The following is a 20305-nucleotide window of genomic DNA, read 5'->3' on the forward strand; positions in this document are numbered from 1 at the left end:
ATGCCAACATTCATTAAAGATAATCAAATTGAGGTTTTACCGTGGCCTGCACAATCGCCAGATTTAAACCCAATTGAGCATGTATGGGATATATTGGGCAGACGCATTTTACAACCAAATATTACATTCAATACAAGACAGCAACTGTTTGAGGACCTTTCAATGGTCCTCGGTCATACACTATACTTAACCTAAAGACTACTTTTTGGGAGTTGAGAGTCAACAAATTAATTTTTTTTAATTACTATTTAAATGGGAATAAGCCACAATTAAAGGTTAAAGTATGTTTATTGATGTTTCAATTTCCACTTCGGAAATCGTTCTCAATATACAAACATTAGTAAATTAAACAAATTTTGTTAAAAAAAAAATTGTTTAATTTACTAATGTTTGAATTTTGAGAACGATTTCCGAAGAGGAAATTGAAACGTCAATAAACATACTTTAACCTTTAATTGTGGCTTATTCCCATTTAAATAGTAATTACTTTAAAATGCCACAAGAAAATAGCTTCAGAACAATATTAATTTTTTTTGTTATCATTTTTTGACATATGGAGCTCTCTTTAAATTTTCTGAAGAACTATTGCGATACTTCTAAGAAAAATGTTTATTTTATATTCGGGACACTTGTTTATAACTTTTTTTTTAAATATTTGAAATAAATTAATTTAAATCCTTCTGTAATCGCGCATTTTGTTTTTATCCCCTAGATTATTTTGATGTATGTATCTTAAAACATTACTGAAGTTAGGACAAGTTAAAAATTATGTTCATCTATTAATTTGTTTAATTAAATCATTTAAAATGTGCATTTTAGCTAAGTAAATATGTTTCCTAACGACTGTGGAAATCATTGAGAATAAATGTCAAGAGTAGTTGCTGTTAATGCAAAAAAACAATAATATTTGTTGACATAAGTGAAATATTAAAATCATATAATATCCAATATAAGGTACTAAGTGGTTTACAAATTTTTGTTATTGCATGTTTTTTTATTGATGTTTTTCCTTTCCTTGAAAAATACCAAAACCTCAAAAAACTCTTACTAGAAATTACCAAACAATTGTTATTAACATTAATTAATAGACTGCCTTGTTTGGAAGCACTGAAAGGAAACAATATAATCCATTAAAATATGTAATTATAAAATTAATCAGCGTGTATTAATAGAAACTATTAAATTTAGCTGAATACTTCAATCAAGATCTTTTTAAGGAAGTTATAATAAAGATTTTCCTAGGAGATATCAAATATTATACTGAAAAATAACATTTTTGCAATTGTTTTAAGGAAAACATACTATATATAATAGCTCAGACGAGATCAGTTTAGGGCTTGTTAATTAATAGGACCTTACAGATGTTTTAGGATTATCTTCTGAAAATTGTTTTGCTAAAATTTAAATATGCGCCAGCTGAAAAAGTTATGGAAAATGTTTAGCACGAAAAAACTATGTTACATGCCAAATTTTTCAACTTTTTATGCCAAATAATTAAAAAATAAAGTCTTAGGTGATCTTAGTAAGTTTTTAAAATGGCTAGGAATGCTGTCTGTTTTATTTATTTCTTAGATCAACATATTCATCATTAAAATACTTAACATTTTTAATGAATTTTCAGATAATTTTCCACACAGCAACTTTTAAAAATGTTCAAAAAACTGTCAAATTTTTCTTTCACCCTTATTTTGGAGACAGCCTTACATTTTTAGTAGCAAATTTTCAGAAATTTTTCTAATTTATTATAAGTAATGTTCCAAAACATTTTAGGATTAAACTGTTCAAGCTTTTTTAGCTGAGACATGTATAAATTCTATTTATAAACAGCACTCTGGAGATATTCCAACAAAAAGCAAAGATCTAGTCAGATTATTATCAATTGTGCTTATTTCTGTTTCATTTTTGACATTCTGATGGAGAATCTATAAATGATATGTATATACATATCATTTCGTAGTAAGAAACATCAAACATTAGCTAAAAGTGTCAAAAACACTCCCCATTTTTTTGGTATTTAGTTAGATGACTAATACAGATTTACGAGCCCCTTCCCATATTATCAGTTGGCCCACCTATGGATTTGCAGTTTAAGTCATATTAATTGCTACGGATGTAAGTCTATAAGTCTGTCTGCAGATAGCTTCCATCAAAATGAGGAAACATCTCTCAGAAAACAAGGTAAAACTTATGACTTCCAAGACTTTTGCAATGACAAATTGCAACTTTTTGCTAACATGATTCAAGTAAACTTTATCTGAGAAAAAATGTGTTTGTATTACAAGACATCTGTTTCCAGCTCAGAAATGACTGAAATCCCTCCATCACTACCTGATGGACTGAAGTCCTAAACCAATGAGATTTCAAAAAAACGTAAGGTAACAACTTATTGAAGCAACTTCATGCAGTTATTCCAGAAAACAGAAAAACCTTTTGGATTAATTTGCCTGTGATGAGTGAGAAACAAAAGATAAAAAACATACCAAAAACAACTTGTTTAAAACAAACATATGTTTAAAACTATTTTGCTGTTTAAAAAAATATTTACGTATTTACAATATTTTCTTATCTGTTTAAATCTTTACTTTTTCAAACTGATTTAAATATTATAAATGATTATTTAAACCAGCATTATTATTAGTTTTCCTCAAATCCTACTGCATTGTTTCTAAAAAAAGAAAATTATTGTAGACAGACAGCTACTTAATTGCAGTAACCATTTTTTATACAATTTGCAGTATTTTTCTAAACAAACCACATAAGGGGAAGTCTCAAATTGTTAGCAGCAAGGCAGTACCTGCTTTTTTTATTGATAAATATGACATATTTTGTATATTTACCAAAAACTAAGTTTTTCAAAACTTCAAACTTGCTAAAACAACTGTTTAATATCTTGTTAAGATACTGCGTTTTTGTTTATGAGGGCAGTATAAATGTTTAAGAAATTATTGATAAAATTTAAAAAAACAAACATTAACTGATATAGAAGATATTTTATGCAGAAAGAAATGTGAGAAATATATTTGAACAGTTAATGACCAAAAACAAAATGCAAGTGGTTAAATAAAAATTTCAGTCCACAGTTTTTGACAACAATATCTTTTGATTTCAGATTTAAAAGCTACATTTTATTTGTTGGTGACAGGATAAAGTTCGCAATTACAACAATAAGCAAAAACAAAAATCCTAAAAAATTATTATAGCCTCCACAGGACATTTATTCAGGATTTAAAGCACATTTAAATAAATAACACGTTTACTTAAATTCTATTTTATGTATCTTAAGGTATTAGCATTATTTTAGAAACTTACCCAAAATATCACATTAGGCAGTCACACAACAAAAACTTTCATAGGTACAATTATTAATATATTTCACTGTTTGATTTTAATATACTTTAAACGCCGGCGAATGAACACGATATTGAACGTACTCGTAGTATACTAACCTTGTCTCTCAGACACCAACCATTTTCAGTCTTTTCCAAGCAGCAATGTTCCCGAGATATGATTGTATGGGCAATAATGTGGTTGCAATTAATACCCCTTCCTATTGTAAACTAAAAACAAATCGAATTTTAGCCTCCGGCTTTAATTATAACACTTTCGACATCCGAAATAGTGGAAGGAAGGATTATAATACTTTCAAAAAAATTAACATTGAAATTTAGAACACTTACTGGGCTACGATTTATTGGTACGCTATCATAAGTAGAGTTGTTGACGAGGAGTGGATGTCCTGGATCCATGGTTATTCATTAGATAGATAGTTTAAAAGCATTAATATTATTGGATTTATAAAATTTTTAATACACAAAAACTACTTCAAAATGCTTCAAACTTGTTGAAACAGCTTGAAACCACTCTTGTCATCAATATTGTCAAACTGTCATACTGTTACTCAGGTTACAGCCACCTGTAACTGTCAAATAGCGACATTTCAATGGTTTCTCTTCGGTAGATACTATTATTTTTAATATACAATTTTCAAGGAAATAAATAAAGTGTCAAGTAAAGAATATTAGTTATATCTACACACTACTATAGTAAAAAAATAATAATTTAATGGAACCGAGTACGAACATAGCAATATTTAATTTCTGTGAATGACTGTTGACATTAATGAAGCTGTCAATTAACTTATGACTAATGTCACCTCGCTCTTTTAACTCACGTTGCATATGTGAGGTATTTTCCAAAAGTTGAGAAAAGTTTATTTAGTGTTGTAAGTACGACAATTATCTAAGTTTTCTTCAAAAGTGGTAACATACGTTTTCATAGTGTATCTAAAGAGTTGTTTTGATATTTAGAATATCAATAATATTGCACCGCATTCGTGTTTACTTGCGTCACTTTCCATTTAGTACAGCTATTTTACTTTAATTAATGTTTTTTGTAGATTATAATAAAGGAAAACATTAAAAATGAGTAGATTTTTTGCTGGATCCGATTCAGATTCGGATAGTTCATCTGAAGAAGAGATTATCCAACGTCCCCAAGTACCAGCTTATACTGTAAGTTTTGCTTAGGTAAACTTTTGTCTTTTGTATTTTTTACATGCGATTCTTTTTAGTTCAGTGACGATGAGGAAGAGGTAAAACGTGTCGTAAGATCGGCGAAAGAAAAACGCTATGAAGAACTTACAAATACTATTAAACAAATCAGAAATTATAAGAAAATTAAGGATATGTCTAGCATGTTGAATAGTATGTACAATAATGTTGTAGATTTTAGATTTAGGTTGACAGGAAACATTTTTCAGCACATTCTTTTCAATGTCTAGCAATTATATATATATTTTTTATCATATCTTTGCATGTTACATTTCATTTCACACACTTAGTGAAATTTTTAAGTCATAATAATAGTCCAGAATGTTTAATTTTATGTAAAATCAACTTCAACCTAAAATAAAACTCATAATACTATCCCAATGTTGTAGTAAATATTTCATTATATATTTATTTTTCTTTCAAGACTTCTATCAAGTTTTATTTTAATTTATTAGTCATGCAAAAATTGTAGTTTTTCTTATTTTCCAAATCTTTAATATTTCTTATATATGTATGTTAATAATACATGCTTTTATATAATATTTGTAATTTCTACCGATGAATGATGAATCTATATTAATTGTTCAACTAAGGTCAGTTTTTGTGTTTGCTTGAGTATATATTTCTTTATATCCCTTCTCTATCTTGTTGGGTTTCATATTTTGTTTAAATAACATTTGTTGTTCTTTATATTAATTGGCAATTAAATATTTTTGTTGATTTTAACTTATTTATATCCCTCAAATATAATTAATTTTCTTTTTACAATTCAGGACTTAAAAAAATGTCAGAATAAACTGACATAGTCTAAATCACTTTTCAATTCATATACCTTTTTAATATGTGTTATATTCCCTACACAGTGTATTTCTTTTTAAGGTTTTGAGGAATTGCAAAAGGCATACCAAAAAGCTGCTCCTGTTATTATCAAAGAAGAAAATGGTCAGACTCCAAGATTTTTTATTAGGTGTTTGGCTGAAATGGAAGATTTTATTAATGAAATGTGGGAAGATCGAGATGGAAGGAAAAACATGAGCAAAAATAATAGGTAAGCCATTTCAAAAGTTTATAATAGTTTAATTACTACTACAGTGAACATTATTATTTATATAGGAATGTAACAAAGCAAACCACACAAGATGTGTATCTTATACATGAATGAAATCATTCAAGATATATTGAAAGAGAGGTACAAAAGATTAATATACAGTGAAATCCAAATAAAGTTGTGTTCATGTCATCATTGTGAACATTTGCAGCATTGTCAGATGGTTCATGAAGTATGAAAATTAACAGAAAAGAACTGAAGTAAACAAAAAAGGTGAATTTAGCAAATTTCACACTATATTAAATGGAATTTGAAAATTAGTGTTTTTTTTTTCTCTCTCATACCATTTAAATATTTCTCTTTCAGTATGATTGATAGAGTTTTTCCACATATCAGGAGTAATTATGTAAAGTGCCTCATGCCACATGTTTAGACAGTTGTTAGCGCTGTTACCATCTCTACCAATGTGCCTATTGTAATAATTATTTGCTATGCCCCAAATTAATTCAATAGGGTTAAAGATAAAACGGTAAGGAGGAAGACATAAAACTTTGTGTTCATACCGTTGTGCCATATCAGCCACTATATACTTGGTTTGTAGTTTATTTCTAAAAAAATGTTTAAAATAAATGACATTTATATGTAAGATTATATCTGTATATTTACTGAGAATTGATGCGCAATAAGTTCTGTTTTGAACATATATGGGAATAGGGAATGTTTTTTTCTGTCAACCACTCCTTGATAGCACTTTTTGACCATCCTCTATTCTGAGTTTTATGCAATAACATACTGTGATAAGATGCATTATCAAGTACAATTAGAGAAGGATTCTCTAAGTTTTTCAGCAACTGATATTCAAACCATTTCAAGAAATTTGCCTGCTTCATTTCCCCATTATAATCACTAAGTTGAGTTTTTGAACAAAATATTGCTTCAGCACCCTCTATAAATCCGGTTTCTTTTCTGCATGGAGTATAATATATCTGCAATGATATTATTTAAATGTTCATATAACAACTTGCCATCCGTTTTAGTGGTTTTAACACTCTTTATATTTTCATTTTACCAAGAATGACCAATGATCCCATTTTGAAATATCCAAGTTTCATTGAGAAACACGAATTGGTAAATACCTTCATCCTTCGCTTCTTTATAAGTTCTCAAGAATTGTACTCTTTTACAAACAACGTTAGGCAATTCCATAAGTCCTTGTCGTGGATTATACTTCATCCACTCAAACCCAAGTTCTTTGAGCAATCTTTTTAAAGAAGTGGTACTACCATTAAATAATTCTTTATCTTTCAGTTGAGACCATAATGATTGAACCCTTACATGCTGTTCTGAAAGCATATAGAAATAAAATTATGTTAAATGTATATTTGTTATAATCATACTTACTTCTCTGGTACATATTGTAAATGGTATCACGAATAGAGCTTGTATTTAAAGTTGTTATATTTGTTACTCGTTTATTAGTGCAACACTTTTTCTTTGTTGACTCGAACTGTTCACCTTTTTTCTGGATTTGACATATGCTGCTTACTGTTCTTACACTGATTTTTAACGCAGCAGCTACACACTAAAATAAAGTAATGTAAATTAATGATATTTTATTCGCATATTACCTCTTGCACAGAGGGTAACAAAGGGCCATTATTATTCCTTTCTTCTTCAAAATAGTTAACTAATGAAGCCACAAGTTCTTTGAATTGACTATTCAGCTGTTTGGGCATTTTGACAAATAAATGTTTTTCACAAGATAACCTCAAAAATCGATGATACCACAAGTACAACAGTCACAGAACACTGATTGAAAACTCAACAAACGATGCAGCAACATGACAATATTTCTGGTAGTGACTAATACTCCGTCATTAATTGGTGGTTTCTTCATGAACATTTCAACACAAAATTTTACAATGAGGGACATCTAAATCCAAAAAAGCTAGATTGTATATTCATTACACTTTTCTATAGAAATGTAGCCACACATACAATAGAATTACGACCTTGGTGACGTGCACGCAACTTTATTTGGCTTTTACTGTACACAAAATTTCTCCAAATTTTTTGTTGAATAATTGTGGGATAACTTCTTATTCTGTGGCCCAGTATATAAAATAAATTAGTTACTTTTAAAACCATTACATGTAGTTTAATTGTTGTTTTGTTATTCATTTTTTACAAACTATGTACCAACTTTGTTTTCATTTTTAGTAAATCACTCACATCTATGAGACAGAAGTTAAGAAAATATTTGAAAGATTTTGAAGATGACTTACCTAAATTTAGGGAAAACCCAGAACAGCCTGATGATGAGGAAGAGGAGGAAAAGCGTAAGTTTTTTGCACAAGTCTTTTATTATTATTATTATTTATTAAATGTTTTTAGTTTTTTTAGCTTTTCATGGTTTCATCCCTTTCAAATTTATGTTTGGAGCACCAGTTTTGAGTTTTTTTTTATTTTGCTATCTTTTACAGTTTTTGTTATGATTTTTCTTTTTATGTGTTTCATTTTTGCCTTATTTCCTATTGGAATTTATGGTTCATTATATACGTTTATCTGTAATAATTCAATGATTCTTAAGATTCTTGCCATTGTTTAAATTCTTTGTTTAACACATTGCCTGTCACATCACCCAAAATGGACTAACAGAAATTGTTTGCTGTAGGCCATGTCGGTCATATATGAGTGACAACATTGTTTCACTGGGGGCCACAGGCATTTTCTAATAAAGTTTGTGGGAGGCCACAGCAAAAAAAAGAAGATATAGGAAAAGGTTTTTATGTCTAGATTATCATGTTTTCAGCAAAAAATTATTGCATGATAAAAAACATTAGTTTTGTTTATTTAAAATCGTCACCCAATTATGAGTGACGTGGCCTGCCTGAAAACTTATTTTGGTAGAGGCCATGAGAACAGCTGTTTCAGCCAATTTTAGACATAGAATCAAGAGAAGAACATATAAAAAAACAGGACATGCATTGACCAAAGACAAAAAAATTCGTCGTATTTGCAAGCCTTGCTACAGACATTTGATTGGTTCTCGGAAGCCAGAAAGTGAAAATAGTAATGACTTATTTCTGTGGTTGTCCTGCTCAACATTATATGTGCATGGACTGCTTTAAAAATATTCATTTGTTTAATTTTTATATGGCAAAAATAAGAACTATTTCTTTCTTTTAATTTTTCATTATTTTTTCTCGGAGCGCCACCAATGTTTTAATGAAGTATCACTGGACGCCAAAACAAAAAATTGCATATAAAAATCCATATACCCTCACGTAATTTTGAGTGATAGAAGGGTATTTAAAAGCTATCGTGTCAGTCATATATGACTGACATGGCCTCACCATAAAAATTTCTGTCGCTCATATCTGTCTGACATGGCCTCCAAGAATTGAACAACTTTTTTTGGTGTGACGCCCCATGAAACTTTTTGAGAAAGTCGTGTGGCAGGCAATGTGTTAATATTATTTCATTTTATCTATAGGTACTGTTGTTAAATGCTGCGTTTCATTTCGTGTTTGTTTTTATTAAATATTTTTTCTGTATCGCCAGGTGTGCCAAACGAGAAAAAAAGTCAAAATTGTTTTTTAAATTTTATATAAAACAATCTTCCTTTTTGTGTCTGTTATCCACATTAAAAAAGGATAGTTATAGATCATCTTATTTAAATAAAAATGGTCTATAATTACTGAGTGGTGAATAAAATTAGGATGATATGATTATTTTTAGTTACTAAAAATTCCACAGCACATCTTTAAAAAGAGACCACCTAAAATGTTTGGCATTTTTTAATTTATACGAACCCTATAAGAAATTGATTGTCAGTAGATGTTACTTCATCATCATTAAATAACAAATTAATGTCAAAAAAAACTTTTAAAAAATTTTTTCGCTAACAAACCCAGCAAAACATGCTTGTCTAGAAATTCGGTAATGTATCAGTGAGAATTCAATGCTCCTCTATCAATAAACACGAGATCAGTACGGCCTTTGAATGAAATGCCTGCCCAAAATTTTACCGAGCCTCATCCAAAAGCAACATGTGCTCGTCAAAAACAAGCAGCATATTGTTCCCCACATCTTTTGTATGTTTTGATGACACCGTCTGAGCCAGATCTTGTAAATCTTCTTGCAGAATATTTTACTACACTCTATTCCACTCAAATATGTGACATATCCAGTGATTCACCTTCACTTGGTCTTACTGACTTGACTGTTTTCAACATAACTACATCTGATATTTATTTAAAATTATCAGAACTGGATGTGAATTAGGGTCCTATTCCTGATGGATTGCCTCCCAGCTTTCTCAAGAATTGTTGTTTTATATTATCCAGACCTCTTTTTCACATTTTTAATCTATCCTTAAATAAGGGTGAACTTCCAGAATGCTGGAAAAATAGTTTTTTAACACCCATTTTTAAAGCGGGAGATAATTCATTGTTGAATAATTATAGGCCCATTAGTATAATTAGTGTAATACCAAAGATATATGAATGTTTTGTATGTGACTATCTTAAAGCTTCACTTGAAAAACAGCTAGTAGACCAAAAATTTGGATTTCGGAATAGCAGATCAACTGAATGCAATATACTAGTGTTTGTGGCCTTCCTGAGGAAGGCCATGGAGAGGGGCTGTAGGGTACATGCACTATACACTGATTTCTCCAAGGCCTTTGCTCGGGTCAACCATAATATTTTAACAGTTAAACTTAAAAAATGGGTGTTGATGGGCCACTTCTTAGATGGCTGAGAACATACTTGATTGACCAAGTTCAGATGGTGTGTATCAGGGATTTTGTTTCCAGTGAGATTAAGGTTCATTCAGCAGTACCCCAGGGACCCTTGTTATTTAACATATTCATCAATGATATACACCACTGCTTCCAGCACAGTTCACCTCTTCTTTTTGCGGAGGATCTAAAGTTTTACACAATTATCAATAATACAGAAGATTGTGTTAATCTTCAACACAATCTCGATCAGTTGAGTGAGTGGTGTGTGTTGAATGCCACGGCCCTGAATGCATCCAAGTGTCATGGTGTTTCTTTTGGACGATCGAGAGACCCAATGGAATATAATTATAATATACAGAACATTCTTGTTGACTGGGTTACCAAAATTCGTGATCTAGGAATTAATTTAGAGTCTAAACTTTTATTAGAATCGCATTATATGTCAATAATTTTTAAGTATTTACAAATGCTTGGCTTTATAAAAAGATTCACTAGAGACTTTCAGAATATTGAATCGATTAAATTGTTCTTTAGTAAGACCCCATCTAGAGTATTGTTCTTGTGTATAGTCTCCATCTTATAATATTTTTGTATCAAAAATTGAGACAGTTCAACACAAGTTCTTGAAATATGTAGCATATAAACAGGCCTTTTGAATAATGAGATATTACCAGAGTAAGTTTTTGATATTTATACTTTTATTATTGTGATATTTAGACTTATATTTTTTTTTGTTTTATTGTATACATTGTAAACATTGTTAATCTTATTGGGCAGCAGCCCGTTGAAAATAAATAAAAAAGTTCATTCCTTGAACAACTACACAAATGAAAGATTTTTGAAAAACAAAACAGCTATATTTCAAGAAAAACAACGTAAAAACACATGCATTCTGCGAACTTATTACCCTTAATTGACCTGTCGGCACCCAGTGGCGGTGCCTAAAAGTGTTTTTGCGTTGTAAGGGTTTAGTGACAATACAATAAATTGCATAAACTTAAAATTATTAAAAAATTCTTACTCAAAATTATTCTAGGTGGCCTCTTTTTAATGACACGCAGTGAATATCTGTTTTTTAATTCAGTGATTTTAAGACTTCAGAATGTTTTTTCTTTGGTATGCGAAGTGTATGGTTAGACAAGTATATATGTGTACACATAATTGGTTGCCTATGTATTAGTCCAATCATTGATTTATTTATGAGTAGACTTTCCTTTAATCAAATAATAATCTTGCCATATTTTCAAGCATGAGTTTTTTAAAACATTTTCCTTGATTTTTTTTAATAATCTTCACAATTTAATGCATAAAATATTTACGAATTATTATTAAAGTAACACACATCATCCTAATACTTTGACGATGTTCTTTTAGCTGAAGTAGCTGAGGATTCAGAAAACGAAGCTCCATCCAGAAACGCGTTTCTCAAAGCTCCACCCAAACAAGTTATAGACGACAAAGATGAATCGTCAGACTCGGATGACTGGCCATCTGACTCTGAATCCAGTCTATCATCATCTGACGATGACGAAGGTAAATACCAGAGCATAAGGGAACGTTTCTTGAAGAGAACTGGGCCCGCTCACGAAGAAGATGAAGAGAGAGAAAGGAGGAAGGAGGAGAAAAGGAAGGAGAGAAAGGAGAAAGGTAGGAAGTTGAAAAAGGACGAGGAGGAGGATGGTGAAGGCAAGTGGGAGACTGTTAATAGAGGTTTCGCTATCCCCAGTGTAAGTATCTTTAAATAATATAATTAAATAATAATACCAATCTTATTTATATATGTCTTATAACAAATGTGATTTTTATGTAGCTCGAGCTGTGAGGGAAACTTTTGTGCATGATTAGACACATTACTATGTAACAGGAAGTTTATTTTTAAATTTCTATAACTCATAGCCGGCTACGATTCTCGTTTATTGAGGCAGTCAGAACGTTTTTCGATATCTACTACTAGACCAGGCTACTAGAAATGCGTCTTAAAAAAATGGAGAGGACATTGAACTGAGACAGAATTTGATGAACATGATGTTGTTCATTGCCAATTTTATTTTTAACAGATCGTCTTTTTGTTGTGGTGTAAAGTTCGTTTTGATTCAATTTGATTAGAGAATTTTTATTTTTGACGTTTCAGGAAAAACCAAAAATGTTCGCTAAGGACGCCGAAATCGATCTTAACCTCGTAATCAAGAAACTCAGCGAAATTATGGCAGCCAGAGGCAAAAAGCGAACAGATAGACGCGAACAAATAGAACTCCTGCACGAACTACAAAACGTTTCAGAGCAGCACCAGCTGGGAGCGGCTATTTTCATTAAAATTAAACTCGCCATCATATCAGCCATTTTCGATTACAATCCCAAAGTTTCTGACGCAATGAAACCGGAGTATTGGCTGAAATTGTTGGAGAGGATGAGCGAAATGTTGGGCATGTTGTTGAATACTACTAATCTAGTAGTTTCTGATGGCATTACAGAGGAAATGGAAAATCTTGAAGAACCTCCATATCGTATTCGGGGCTGCATACTAACATCAGTGGAAAGACTGGATGACGAGTTCACTAAACTACTCAAAGAGTGTGATCCTCATAGTAACGAGTATGTAGAACGGTTAAAGGACGAATGTAAGGTTTCTAGTATCATCGATAAAACAATGAAGTACTTGGAAAGGAGTAACATATCTTCCGAACTATGCAGGATATATTTACGAAAAATCGAGCATTTGTACTACAAATTCGATCCCAGAGTATTACAGCAAAAGGCTGCTGATCCTCTCGTACCAAAAGACGAGATAAACTCCGTGCAGGAAATGGAGAAACTATGCAAGTTCATCTATGCAAAAGACAGTACTGACAGATTGAGAACTAGAGCCATTTTGTCCCATATATACCATCACGCTCTTCATGACAACTGGTTCCAAGCTAGGGACTTGGTACTGATGTCACATCTACAAGAAACCATCCAGCATTCTGATCCCAGCACTCAGATTTTGTATAACCGGACGATGGCGCATTTGGGATTGTGTGCGTTCAGACATGCCAACATTAAAGATGCCCATAACTGTTTAGTGGATTTGATGATGACTGGAAAGCCTAAGGAGTTATTGGCACAAGGTAAATTTGCATTTTTTATTAACGTTAGAATATTAATAGTATTAAAAAAGTGGTAAATGTTAGTCAGTTTTTATAATCCTATGAAATCATGTAAATACTTATTTGGAGAAACTGCTCAAAATTTGAGACATTTGTTGAGTGACGTTTGTTAAATATTGTTAGTCAGGTTGAAAAAAGTGTTCAAAGCGTTTTTTTAAGTTAAGATCCACTGCTGTAGTACAAATTGAAGGTCCCATTATTTCCATAACTTGTAATAATCGTTGGTCTTGATCACTTAGTTTTTGATTTCCACTAAACCAGCTTTTTTTGAACAATATATTCTAGGTTTACCTCTTTTATTGGTTTTTCTATTCATTTTACACACATTTTCTATTCTGAATAAATAATATACAGTCTTATATATAGCAAATAGAAACTTTCTGGCTGAAAAACAACTTGACAAACACCTGCTGAAAAGCCATGTGTGCGCGCTCTCACTAAGCGCTTATATATGACATTCACGAGTTCTCCAACGAATTTAAACTACTGTACATATACCTTCTATTGTTAAACGTGTATTTTATATGAAAAATATTTGAAAAACTGATTTTTTCACAATTGAGATCCAGACTATCCCCTTAAAATAAATAACAAACTGGCCCTAAAACTCAAATATCAATCATCTTGATAGTATTCCACAATCTGAAAATAACATTAGAAATTACTAAAGATTATTTTTTTTCTAATAGAAACTTAAGGAATAATCGTCCTAAAGTATTTTTGTGCATTTTTTTATAGACGATAATAGTAATCTGCGTCAAAACTGACATATAATAGTAACATTCAATGTTTTAAAAGTAACTTATAGTATTTTGAAAGTATTTTTAAAACATTTTTTACTCTGATACAAAGTAAATAAGGTATTAGGCCAAGGCAAATTGTATTGTATTTGTTTGTAGACAATATTACGATATCTATGGTATTTTACCATATTCTAAAAGGATTTTGAATGTATTTTGAAAGTACATTTTTACTCTGATACATCATAAAAGAATTGGTCTAAGTTAAATTTTAGTACTATTTTTTATCCACAATATTATGATATCTCCATCAAAACTGACAAATGTTCTGTATTTTTAAAAGTTTAAAAGTATTTTTAATGAATTTTAAATCCTTTTTTTACTCTGATACAATGTAAATAAGTTATTAGGCCAAGGCAAATTGTATTATATTTTTTAGACACTATGGTATTTTACCATATTTTAAAAGTAATTTAAAAGTATTTTGAATGTATTTTAAAAGTACATTTTTCTCTGATACAATATAAATGAATTTTGTAGGCTTGCTTCCACAAAGACAACATGAACGTAGCAAAGAACAAGAGAAAATCGAGAAACAGCGTCAAATGCCCTTCCACATGCACATCAATCTAGAACTCTTAGAATGCGTGTACTTAGTCTCCGCCATGTTGATCGAAATCCCATATATGGCTGCGCACGAGTTCGACGCCAGGCGCAGGATGATATCGAAGACATTCTATCAACAGTTGCGTTCTTCCGAACGTCAAAGCTTAGTAGGACCTCCAGAAAGCATGCGAGAGCACGTCGTTGCGGCGGCGAAAGCGATGAGGAACGGCAATTGGGCGGCGTGTAACACTTTTATCATTAACGACAAGATGAACGCCAAAGTGTGGGATTTGTTCTACCAAGCCGACCAAGTTAGATCCATGTTAACGAAATTGATAAAAGAAGAGTCTTTGAGGACGTATTTGTTTACTTATTCGCACGTTTACGACTCGATTTCGATGGCAACTTTGGCGGAAATGTTCCAGTTGGGCAAACCTGTCGTACATTCTATTATTTCAAAGATGATCATCAATGAAGAATTGATGGTAAGTGTTTACAATGTCGATCGTCATGTATATTTCGTGGTATATATATATATATATATATATATATATATATATATATATATATATATATATATATATATATTTTATTTTTAGGCATCTTTAGATGATCCTACTCAAACTGTCGTAATGCACAGAAGCGAACCGTCCCGTCTACAATCTTTGGCTCTGCAATTGGCGGATAAGATCAACAATTTCGTCGATTCCAACGAAAGAATATTGGAATCCAAACAAGGAAACTTCTTCTTAAGAGGAGCAAACCAGGTAAGATACAAACTTATAAATAATTTACATAATAGGATAAAATGAATGAATCCTCGATCAGCAGGTTGAGAATTTGGTGGAATATCTAGTACAATGGAAAGACACAATACTCGAGAACAGGAGGGATACTTTTTAGACACTGTAATCAAAAATTCAAACCAAATGGAATCCAAAAGAGAAACCGATAAGTGTTCTGCTGTAGAACAACACATTGACGAAAAGGGTGTCAAGTGTGGGGCACCCCCTGTCAAAATATCTAAACACTTCTTGAAGCGGACTTTAGCTGAGGTTGAATGCCTGAATTCAAAAGACTTAAAAAGAGAGAAAAAACAGTTCCTATAACTAGCCATAATTGTCTTTTTTTAGTCTTTCCATTTGTAGCGTATTTAATATTTTTCAACAGATTTGACATAACTCTCATTGATGTGAGCAAATTGTCCATCATATATGTATTTTAATTAATGTTCTTTTAGGGCAATTTCCGAGGAGATAGACAGAACTACCGTGGAAATAACCAGAACTGGGATAGGCAACGTCGTGACAGGGATAGAAAAGAAAAAGATAATTATTAATAAACATAAATCTTTTGTATTTCTTTTTATGGCTTTGTTACGGTTGCCTGTAATTAAAAAAATAATTATAATATTGTTGTTTTAATTTCTATAATGAGCGGAAATGGATGTAATTAGGAAAATATTGTGAGCAGGTTTTACATGTGAACGACAATAGTTATGTAAATTGTGACAATGAAACAGTCCCCAAAATAGTTCTTGTCATACCCTTATTTTAGTAGTGATGAACGCTTATGGTTTAGGCACAATGAATATTATTTCTGCAAATTGAAAGTGGTTGAACCTAACAGGTGCCATGTGTCCAAATTTTATTAACCAAATGTGCACCTGCTATGATATTAAAGTCGTATGTTATTGCAATTTAACTTAAAAAACAAAACATTCTAACAGAAAGACAACACTTCAGCTTTTTCTTATTACTTTAAATATAACAACCAACATCCCAGATTGTGTCACGTTGATACACAATATCCAAGAGAAAAATAAATTACGACTGGATCTGTATTGTGTACCTGGAAATTGCCAGGACAAGAGGACTAGCCCCAACTGCGTCAATCGTCAACTATTCTCTTAATCGTCACATTCATATAATATTGTCCTTATACAATTTTATTTGCAACTGTTATACATCGATTAGGTATTCATACATTTGATCCCGTGTCCAGTATCCAACAATTTTCCTTCTCCGAAACTAATCACCAACTAACATTATCTTAAGATTCTTTTTTCCATTCACTTACAACTTCACCTGCATAGGTACTTTCATTCTATACTCATCATTTTTACAGACCAACACCAATTACATAAATCCTTCATTAACTAAAAATAGTTTTCTTTTACGTTTACGACCATTCATCATGTTCACTTAATTGAATAATTCTCCTCACACATTTCGATTTACCTCAAACAGTCAGACGGCTGAGTTCTGAGAGGAACAAACTCTGCGCCAAATATCAAAAAACACCTTTCTGGAGCTCAACAAAGGCGGATAAAGGGAACAACAAAACTAGCTGCTAGGACATACATCACAGCATATCCTAACCTAGTTCTTTAGACTACAACATTTTTACCACTACTATAACTATTTCACTGTTTTTCGTCAATAATACAGTCAAGTGCACATCATTTCCTATTTGAATTTACACTTTTTTCACTGCCATGTGCAGACACTCTCTCTCCTAAAGAAGACTGCACAGAAAACATCACCAGCAGGCTAAGGAATCAAAATATAAATGAGGAAGGCCAGAAAGATATAGACTAAATAGAAAATGTTGAAGCAGCAGCAAAGAAGGCTACTGAAAACGAAACCACTTAAATAAGGAACTTAAATGTATAGAAAACCTCAACAGAGAGAAATAATTCAGAGCATTCTATAAGAAAGTTAACATCAGCAGAAAAGAATTCAAGGCAACTACAAACCAATACAGAAATCTGAATGGTGACGTATAAACAACAAGGAAAGATGTATTGAATCGATGGGTTGAATACTTTTGAAGGTTGAAGACGTAAGAGATGAGGTAAGCGAAAAAGACGAGAGGTAAGCGAAATCACGAACGATTCTAGAAGTTAAAGACGCCGTTAAAAAACTAGCAGAAACAAATCACCTGGAATAGATAATCTCTCAGCTGATATAAAGAAGTTGACCACTGTACTATAATGACACTATGGCAGCTAAAAGAAATATGGACACAAAAATCCCTTCCTTTTTTCTCAAACTCGCTCATAGAAGTTTTGGCTTCCAAAACAAAAAAAAATAGATTAAATTAATTTAAGATAAGAATAAATTACCAATTTAATTAATAACAATAATTTTTTTCTAGTTCTATTTACTTATTTCCAATTATCTACTATAATTATATAATCATAAAATATACATGGCCATAAGCAAAATAAAAAAATTTAATTAGTATCCTGCCAAGTAAATACTTCAGTGCAAGTGCTACAAAAAACCGGATAAACAATCGAGAATCGCTGTCATTCCCGGAATTCAAACTCAGGCACACACTTTTTGACGCAATCACGTGTCGCGCGAGGTAGGATAATGTTGTTTTGTTTTCTTTTCTCGCAAAATTCGAAATCAAACGGGTTATTTGTAAACGTAAAAATGTAGTAGATATGCCGATAAAACAATAATGTGCCGTTCTTTCATATTTATTCTAATTCGAAGCCTTATAAAACACAGGACTATAGTGAAGTGGTCTTACTTATTATAGTGAATGATTTACGATAGTTATTATCTACGTTTGATTTTATAAAAGGTAATTAATTTAATTTTTTTTTGAGTGAAAACTTTTATGGTCATGTTTGAAAAAATATGCTGTTTATGATTGAAAATCTTCAATTTTTCGTTCAAACTTTTAAACTTAGCGTCAGTAGTGTTATGTAAGTTGCATACATTTGGCGCAAATCGATGATAGTGGTAGTGTATAATTATTATTAACTAAAAACAGATTCGTATTGAAATCGGCTTATTTTCTCTGTATCTTATTTGTGTAAAGGGGAATCCTATTGAATTTTAGGCCAATAGGTCTTTCTTATTATTATATAGTTTTATACTAATGTTACAAAAGTAGTCAGGATGGTGATGGTGGTGACATTCAGACACAATCCTAATACTCAACTAGATCAGGCTTAAGCAGACCTGGTCATCAGCTGGAACAAGCAGTGGATGAGGCATCTATCGGTGAACCTGTGGGAAAATTATGCCAACGGTAACGAATATCCAAAAAATGGATACTAAGGTGGTCAGAACTATGGAAGAGCTTGTGAAAGGGAGTACCTATATCTTAAATGTAGTCGATTCCAATAACATACCCAAACGCCTCATGGTCTAAGATGCCACTTATAGTGAGGGATTTTCGATAGTCATATCTATTTGTGGATTTTATAAAAGTTTAGTAATTGATTTTGTTTTTAAATGAAAAAGTCTATAGGCATTTTTGAGAAAATATGCTATTTTAGATTGTAAACATGTTCTCCAAATTTAAAAATCACTTGGCGTCTATAATGTTATGTAAGTTGCATATATTTGGCGGAAATAGTGCAAGTTCGTGAAAGTTTGACTATGAAAATGAATTAATTATTTCCCGTTTATTTGTTTATAGGTAATACATATATACTTTTTCATCCTGCCTAAATAATTTAGGAAAAGTCGTACTGTATTGAAACTTGGTATCGATATATTTCTCTTGGTTCGAAGAAGAAATATATATATATATATATATATATATATATATATATATATATATATATATATATATATATATATATATATATATATATATATATATATATATATATATATATATATATATATATATATATGTATATATATACAGGGTGGCGCACCGAAAACGAAACAGATGCATTTACTGGCAGATGATTCCTTTTAAAAAAAAACGCTTGGACCCGTCGATTTTGTTATCGAGGGGGAAACAAAATTGACATAAAATCACATTAACATTTGCAGCCCCCTAAGCGGGGGTGGCACCATCCCTAAAATCTTAAATGGAAAGGGGGGTCGAATGATCCATCATTTAAAAGGATATTTATTGATTTAAAGTTTAAATACATCATCGTAAGAGGAGATCAATACATAGCAGCAAAGTTGTTAAAAAATAAAGAATGAACTGACCTGTCAGCCGAGTAAATGTTGAAAATGACCACCATTACTTTCCATGCAATAATAAAGATTTTGCTGAAAACGTTGCCGGACATTTTGCAATATTTGAGGAGTAATTTGATGGCACTCATTCACAATTCTTTGTCGTAAATCTTCTATGGATGTTGGCTGAGTAGCATAGATTTTGCTTTTTAAGTAACCCCACAAAAAGAAATCCAAAGGTGATAAATCTGGCGATCTTGAGGGCCATTCAACGGCACCTCTTCTACCAATCCATTGACCTGGAAAGGTCTGATCTAAATAATGCCGAACTCTTAATGCGTAATGTGGTGGGGCACCATCCTGTTGGAACATCAACATATTCTCAACGTATCGACCATCATTCTGATTTTCAATTATATCTGTTAGCGCAGGGTCTATGGCATTTTGCAGTAATTCCAAATACATTTCACCAGTCAAATTTCCAGGTAAGAAAAAAGGACCAACCAAATGATCGCCAAAAATGCC

The 20305-nt window shown here is 31.5% G+C and overlaps 2 protein-coding genes across 6 annotated transcripts in view; one reads left to right on the forward strand and one right to left on the reverse strand.

Annotated features, from left to right (window-relative positions):
* The window catches only part of LOC140441589 (uncharacterized), a 47925-nt gene extending 44038 nt beyond the window's left edge, over window positions 1-3887 (reverse strand). For 4 of the 5 annotated variants that reach the window (XR_011951015.1, XR_011951014.1, XM_072532418.1 and 1 more), the window contains exons 1-2: window positions 3678-3887; window positions 3447-3557 (exon numbers count right to left, since the gene is read on the reverse strand). Coding sequence is in view for 3 of the 5 variants with exons in the window: in XM_072532418.1 (XP_072388519.1) it covers window positions 3447-3557; window positions 3678-3746 (180 nt within the window). In the remaining 2 variants the exon portion in view is untranslated. The remainder of the gene's footprint in view (window positions 1-3446; window positions 3558-3677) is intronic. The other variant, XM_072532417.1, reaches the window with a different exon arrangement.
* A 178-nt stretch (window positions 3888-4065) lies between these two features.
* Window positions 4066-16247, forward strand: eIF3c (eukaryotic translation initiation factor 3 subunit c). Its single transcript, XM_072532416.1, has 10 exons — window positions 4066-4222; window positions 4397-4511; window positions 4571-4703; window positions 5430-5598; window positions 7819-7937; window positions 11720-12072; window positions 12477-13452; window positions 14772-15322; window positions 15437-15604; window positions 16078-16247. Exons 2-10 carry the CDS (start codon window positions 4422-4424, stop codon window positions 16174-16176), a joined length of 2658 nt encoding a protein of 885 aa, XP_072388517.1. The 5' UTR covers window positions 4066-4222; window positions 4397-4421; the 3' UTR covers window positions 16177-16247.
* The last annotated feature ends 4058 nt before the right edge of the window (window positions 16248-20305 follow it).

This window comes from Diabrotica undecimpunctata, chromosome 5 (assembly GCF_040954645.1).
Source record: "Diabrotica undecimpunctata isolate CICGRU chromosome 5, icDiaUnde3, whole genome shotgun sequence".
Lineage (NCBI taxonomy): Eukaryota > Metazoa > Arthropoda > Insecta > Coleoptera > Chrysomelidae > Diabrotica > Diabrotica undecimpunctata.